This window comes from Stegodyphus dumicola, chromosome 4 (genome assembly GCF_044657685.1).
Source record: "Stegodyphus dumicola isolate Sdum_Otavi_A_Nest chromosome 4, ASM4465768v1".
Taxonomy (NCBI): domain Eukaryota; kingdom Metazoa; phylum Arthropoda; class Arachnida; order Araneae; family Eresidae; genus Stegodyphus; species Stegodyphus dumicola.
In genome coordinates, this window is record NC_140771.1 from 148,391,329 (window position 1) to 148,399,271 (window position 7,943).

Consider the following 7,943-nt stretch of genomic DNA (forward strand, 5'->3'; position numbering starts at 1 on the left):
ATGTAAATGTAATGTTTTTTTTAATTAAAAAGGACCAGACAGAACCTTTAGGAGAGTTCGAGTTGGCCCGCAAGCCGTAGTTTTTAATCCCTTACAGTTCATTTCTTGAACATAAAAGTAATATTTCAACTACTAAATTTATGCATTAAGACATTATATCTTAATCTCATGAAAAATTAATTCTTTGTTCTTTACCCGTGGGTATTATACATGCAAGCTCTGTCAATGTACTGCATTTAAAAGCTGGGTTTTAAAATGTAAAACTGAATCTTGCGGGATTACGTATCTAAATCTGTTGCGCAGTATCAAAGCTTTAAGACTGGCATCTAAAATTATGTTGTAAATTATTTTATCAATAAATCTGTAAATTAAACTAATTTATGACATCAGTTCTGCTTAACATTTTGTTGGTCATCAACGAGCTCAACTTGCAGCTCGCATGCGAACTACCATTCTTCTGTAATATCCTACGAAAATCTAAAAAATATGTAGGAAATGCATTAACCTTTTAACTGTCATGCCCGAGATTATCTCGGGCACGGCACTGGTGTTCGAAAATGTCACGCCCGAGTATTTCTCGGGGTAATTTTTTTTTTTTTTTGAGTGCATCGTATTGTCATACCCGAATATGTATCGGGAGATGTTTATTTCGGCTACATTTGGTTTTTCCAATAAAAAAATTTGACAATTTGTGTGCCCAAATCATCAAAATAACTTGACAGTTAAAGGGTTAAAATGTTAAATATTTCTATAATTTTAAAATGTGTAAAACAGACTTTGTTATTCTTTTTACGAGGTGAATGAAACTCCTTTTACATGATAATAATATTTTTTAACTTTATCTTTAGCATGTAAGGTAGGTAGTAATCTTCGTAACATTTGCATTTATAAAGTGCGTTCTAGCATCAGAATAATGAATAAAATGTATATATTGGTGCCTTTATTTGTAATCAGATAATAACTGTATCTGAAACCAAATTGATAATAATTTATAACCTTAGATATCTATTTCATTGTGCGTTATCTTGTAAGATAGTCGAATGAAATATAAAATATGAGACAAAACTATTTAAATGAATATATAGCATTTTTTTACAAAATTAAATAAAATGTAAGTTTATGATCAAAGTAATAGCCAGATATTCGTTTATGATTTTAAAAATTTTAAAGAATGTTGCTCCTTTTTATTTTAAATCTACACATTATATAAGAATATCCTAATCTATATAAGAATATCCTATCTGTGTCTTAATCCTAATCTATGCTAATATATTTCAATTCCAGGATGCTATTTTACATATCTACAATAAAAAGTCAATCTTTTAAAATCACTTTTAAAATGTATTTTGAGTGAAAATATTAACAAGGATTTTGACAGGAAATATGCATAATTAACCATCTTATAAATAAAACACTGACGTTTCCTTTAGAATCATTAAATCCCATAACATATTAATAATATTTAATTAAAATATTAATATTTGGTTTTGAAACTGGCCATTATGACTATATTAATATGGTAATCATGAGTGCAGTTTATAGAGATCATTACTCCATTTACTTATTTAAGTACTTATTTTTATTTAGTTCATTGACTTCAAATGCTGTAATTAACTAAGTTTAAGTATAGATTACAGTAGCTTGCAAAGAGTAAGGTTTAATGATTTCCTTGAAACATAAAATTTTAGTTGATCTTAAATCATTAGTTCTGCTCTTAGTCTAAAATATATATATGCGTTATATAAACTAATAATGCATATAATGTAGTTCAAACTGCAATGATTATTCTTAAAACTGAAGCATGATTATTACGACATTTGTTTTTTTTTAACTGAATTAAATTGCATTTTCAAAATTGAATAGCTCATTTTCAATTGTTTCTTGGCTCCGATTGGATCACTTTGAAAAATTTGTAGAAGAAATGGGTGTAAATAGTAATAATAGTAACTGTAAAAATGTAATGGGTACATTTCATTTAAAATTTTATGACTGAAAGCATGAAATGATTTTACTATCTTTGAATTATATTTAAGAACAAATAATTTTTAATCATTTAATAATTTGTATATATTTCAGAGAAACAGCTTAGACCAGGGAAAATAGAAAGCAGATTAGAAGATGAGAAACAGCAGAAGAGAACCACTGATCACAGAACATTACATCCTAAAAAGCCAAGTAAGATATTTGTTTTCCTGATTTTATAACACAGAATTATAAAAAATGCATTGTTCACTCTTGCAGTTAAAATGTGTATCGATTCTTTGATACTTTTTTATTGTTTTGCGTTGGAATAGTTAGGAAGATTTAAAGGATTTTACAGGTCTTTATATCATTTCCATAAAACGGCTACAATATTTAAGTTTAAAAATAATTTTATAATTCTTTACTTCGTTGACCAGCGTCAATGAGAAGCATTAAATGAGCAATAGCTGTAGAATACTTCTGAAAGTGTTTCTTTTTTCGAATAGCATCGCATCACATACACTATTAATCACATTTCTTACCTATATGTAAAGATCTATGTTATTATGTTTTTTTTAAATTTTTCTTAACTTTTCAGTTCAAAATGAATTTTTTCATTTAATTTATATCAGTTTCTGTTATTTCCACTTAATATAATGTCAACAGAGTATACATCTCATTATATAGGGTATAGTTTGAAACAATAAAGTAGTGACTGTAATTACTTAACTTGAAAATTGTCAATTCATGCACGAATAAATATATAGAAAGTGTGCTCATGTTATTTTCTCTTATGATAGTTGAAATTAGTTAAATATTATTTTATTTGTCCCTTGTGTTACACATCATTTCTGCCACTAATAATTTTATCATATATATACATATAAATTTTACAACATTGACTAATAATTTTATTATATATATACATATAAATTCTACAACATTGACTAATAATTTTATTATATATATGCATATAAATTCTACAACATTGATAAAAAATCTAATAAATTAAAACACCTTAGGTTAATTTTCATGCATTTGACACTCATGTTGATTTGGGTTAAAATTTGCATTATAATTTTTTCAGATTACATAAAACAAAGTGTTGCTTTAATAAATCAAAATAATTATAAATTATATCCTACAACAGCTCTTGAGTTTGAACATGTGAACCGTCCTTCTTATAAGTTTCTAGATTAAAATATGTGTACTCAGTAAATTTTGAATAAAATACATAAACTGCAGGAAATAATAAAAGTCGAAATACATTTTAATTTCTCATACTGAATATTGTAGTAAAGTTTTCGTTTCTTAATTCTAAAACATTTCCTCTCCTCCACAGAATCATACAAACTAAATTATTGGTATAAATAAAAAAAAAGATTATAATTTTGCAAAGAAAGTATTTTTCTCTATTTTTCTTTTTAAGGATATTTTTAATCAAGAAGGAGAGGTAAGGACAGACTCATGCTAATAATCTCGATAAAGTATTCGTTTAAACATATATTCTTCTTATCGTGTATTGTTCGTTTATTAATCCAGCTTACTGCCCGTTTTTAAAATAAAATGGTGAAGATATATTAAATAGACTATTTTTTACAAAATTTATATACAACCTTGCAATTTTAAGCAGCGAAAAAAAAGTTTTCTCTTTCTCTTAATAAAATGTGTGAGGGCTTAGGAACGCTATTTAGTCCTTTGCACTCGAGGACTTTTTCGCTCGGGTGAACCAACAACTTGAGACGCGATTTTCCGCTAACTTGGTGAATTTCTTAGAGCTAATCTAAAATGATTTCACACACATTTTAAAGAAATCTCTTTTTAATATCTGAATATACTTGCGGTTCTGCGGCTATTTCGCCTGATGCAAACAGTATTTCTTGGGATTCTGTGCACGTTATTAATTCTGAATTTTCTGTCTTTTTTTCCTCCTCTCTGAAATTTCTCTTCTCTGCGGAATCAGTATCGTTTCCCATTCATTATCTATTACCCTGATCTTTTGAGTTCATAGCCCGTACTTCGTCGCTACCTTCGTCACTGCTTTCCTTCTCTCTGTCATCAAGTAGTCTATGTATAGAAGTAATTTTGTTCTTCATCAACGAAAAATTGAACCCAACTTCACTTAACAACTTTTCAGTTGTTGATAATTCTACAACTACTGCATGCAGATTACGTAAAGGCATAAAAACATTTACTAGAACATAAGACTAATTTAATTCTATCAATTTTAAAGAAACAAATGCACAATTTACCAAGTTATGAGACTAAAAAAATTGAGCTCACCGAGGCGGGCAACAGAGTGCATATGCATATATATATATATATATATATATATATATACATAATCTTAAAGCATCTAAATAAGTAAATTGGAATAAAAGCACGGCAATTCCTCTATAACATAATAATTAACCGTATATAAGAGGTTTAACACAATATCGAAATTAATTCAGTGAAATTCACACAATATCGAACACAATATCGAAATTAATTCAGAGAATTCATAGTAGAGCAATCACGAAAAATAAAATTGCGAAGGGAAAAATATACAGAATTATACGAATAAAAATTAATCTCCTTTTCTTGAAACTCCAATTCAGAACTCATCAGGGGAAAATGAATTAAAGCTTCATAAAAGTCGATTAATATGTTTCGTTCTTCTGGTCCATTTAGATGCTTTAAGATGCTCCTCGTCCATCTAGATGCTTTAAATGTATTTTACTTCAATCCTGCAGCTATAGCCTATAGCGCACGACGGGTTTTAAAAAAATATTCTAATTTTTATATCAAATTTTTAACATATTTATATATAGAGAAAGATATGGATAGATAGATGTATACACCTTTGGTTGCAACCAAAAAGGGAGGTGCACAATTACATGTTATAGCCGACCCATATACAAAATATAACTTCAATAATATTCCGTGTTTAAGTGTTCCAATATCGTTTCTGCATTTCTTAGCTGTGAATGTGAAAGTGAATCGACACTGATAAAGAAAAATTTGGAAGGAAACGAAAAATATCAGTGTAAATTATAATGCAATTGCTTAAAAATAATTCCAGTTATTTTTGTGTACTCTATCGTATAAACATGTATCAGACGGCAATATATATAAGTCAGTGTAACATTAAAAGGATGAGAAAATTTTATTCTGATTTGGATTCATTTCATCTTAATGTATTACTACTAGGTTTACGGTCATTTTTGTAACCTACATTTTCGGACACTCATCAAATTGACGGTTATCGAAAATCACATATTTTCTTTAAAAATAATTAATTTAATTTAAAAAAAATTACATTCCTAACCATAGAACTACTAATAACCACCAATTTGATTACTTTATATTTGTTTTTATCTGTGTAAAAAACCTTACGGTATTTTTAGTGTTATCAGACTTATCAGAGCTTGTGACAGCAGTCTTTGCTGATACTAACTATTCTCTCTAGCCATTCAGTATCTTTCCTAGAATCAGTATCATGATAATTAAAGAAGAATATTTCGTCAGAATAAAATAAAACTAATGCTTTCCTATAATTCTCTAAAGATACTGCTTGTAATAATCTAATACTTTCTTCTCGATCGTCTCTACTCGCACTAATTGAAACTTTTCCTAAAATGTCTTGATACATTGACTGGAGTTCAAAGACTGCAGATCGTTCCTTAGTATTGATCCTAACGCATTATGTTTATGCTTTAGGTACGTAAGACTAAAAGATAATGACATGTGACATATCCCTTGCTCTGGCGAACTGTGGTGCCTTGATACTGAGTTCGAAATCATCGAAAGATATTTATTTCCGTTGACTTATGATTTTAATTTAGTATCTACATTCTAATTGCTTTTGCAACTATCACCATAAAAATTATTTAAAAAAACGGTTTATTAAAATAAACTATAAAATTGGCTTACCCGTCATTTTGACGGGTATTATCATGCATAATAGATAGGTATACATCATATGTAATTTTGAAATTAAAGGGCAGAAAAGGAAATAAATTTGAGCATGTATTCGACACATTACATCGATGTGTGTCCGAATAAATTAGAAGCTATAAAAATAGTGTTTCGTAATTTTGCTCATGAGACCGAAATCCCTCAAAATGACGGATAATGGAACTCTAAATTTATTTAAATCGTAATTCTCGATTTTTAATTTTGGAATACATTCTGTGGAAACTGATCAATGATTTTTCAGTTATAATTAATTGTGAGAAAATATTTACATAATGAGTATATATATTTGCATGATTTTCATAGAATTAAGTAAACATAATTTTTAATGTACATTTGGTAAATCCTAAACATCTACGTCAATGTTTCATTAAGAATTACACTTTTTATATTTGGGCTTTTATCACATGGAATGAATTTTTAATATCGAATGTAAACTCAGACGACATAGATTCGAAATGTTTTATTCATACTCGTGTTTTTGCCGGAAACGGATATCCATTAATACGGAATAGTTTTCACTATTTCATAGAAACTACAGTTTCAATAAATATTTATGCTAAAAATAAGACGCAAATTTATCTCCTTATTCCCCACATCTTAAGAATGCTGTTATGCAGAGACATTAGGTTATTTCAGAAAGGGGAGTGATGAAAAATGAGCAATCGAAGTCACGGACCTTTGGAATACGCGCCTAGTGTGCAGACCACCACACCACGAAAGCACGTTAAGAAGGCGGGAGAAATGCCTTATAGTACTTCCTAAGGAAATATATTTTAAATTTGTATTTATTCGGAATTATTTCTATTAAATTTGAACTTATTTAAACTATCTACAGATGAATCTCATTAGTTTTTTGTGCATTTTATTTTATACTGTATTTGGTTTCAAATAAATTCTAATGATATTGCAAGCCTACATTTAAAAACTAATTTATTTGTCTTTTTTTATTGTCTCCTCTAGCTTCCGAAGCTGGTCAGGAAAGAGTTTCGTCCTGTATTACAGTAGCTGCAGTCTTAATGGCACACTTCCTATTGAAGAAGACATTTTAAATAATTTCCTCAAGCTCAAAGTGACTCATCAATAGAACAGTTGTCCAACTGAATACAAAACTTTCATGAGCATAATATTGTGTATTAAGACACCTGGATAAAACCAATGTATACAAATTATGGTGAAATGTGGTTAATCCATGAAATATCTCGTAAAAATGTCCTGCAAAGTTCTCAGTATCTTTATATAAATAAGAAGAATTTTTAATAATAACTATGTCAAAATTTTATTTCGACATATGTTTATATTAGGAATAATATTAGATTTATATTACTTCAGGAAGATATCACAATACCCGACCCGCAGCCCATGATTTTTTTTTCTTCATGATTAAGGAATTCATATTCATTCTTTGAATTTTATATTCTCTTTAATTCTTTTGTGACTGAAATATTTATTAATGCTCAAAAGGCATAAAATTTTATAATTTTGCTCACGTTAAATCTTATCATCTATTCAACACAGTTTGAGATAATCAAACTTCTGTCATTTTATGAATCATCTGAACTGTTTAAATGATATTATTAATTATATGTACATATGTGCCAAGAAAATTTATGTAATCTTGTCTTTGTGAATAATATGATATTATTACGTATCTATCAGATCACTGTACAGTAAGCTGTAAAATAAATGTTGAAATCTATTTTTGGTAGTTGTGTATGATTTATGTTTCCTGAATTTTACCAAATATGTCTAAATTGTACTTTTCCCTGAAAAATATAATCTCCTTCCTGGGAAGTTTTAACGTTTCATTGAATACATATTGTTAGGTGTTGAGACTGATGGTTACGTAGTAGAATTTTTGCGACATTTTTTAGAACCCTGGATTTAACTGAATAACATAAGTTTTTATTCAGTCTTTCCTTAGATTTAATAGGATAGATGAACATATGTCCATCCGCTAGAGTGAAAAAAGGATGAGATATGCAGATGCTAACTTGATTGTGCCATGTACGTTGGGTCCACTT

At 28.4% G+C, this 7,943-nt stretch overlaps 1 protein-coding gene across 2 annotated transcripts in view; it reads left to right on the top strand.

The window, feature by feature from the left end:
* LOC118202801 (lachesin-like) overlaps positions 1-7,618 on the top strand; it is a 653,202-nt gene extending 645,584 nt beyond the window's left edge. For both annotated transcript variants that reach the window (XM_085815596.1, XM_085815597.1), the window contains 2 exons: positions 2,077-2,175; positions 6,883-7,618. In XM_085815596.1, coding sequence (XP_085671722.1) covers positions 2,077-2,175; positions 6,883-6,971 — 188 coding nt within the window. In that variant the 3' untranslated portion in view covers positions 6,972-7,618. The remainder of the gene's footprint in view (positions 1-2,076; positions 2,176-6,882) is intronic.
* The last annotated feature ends 325 nt before the right edge of the window (positions 7,619-7,943 follow it).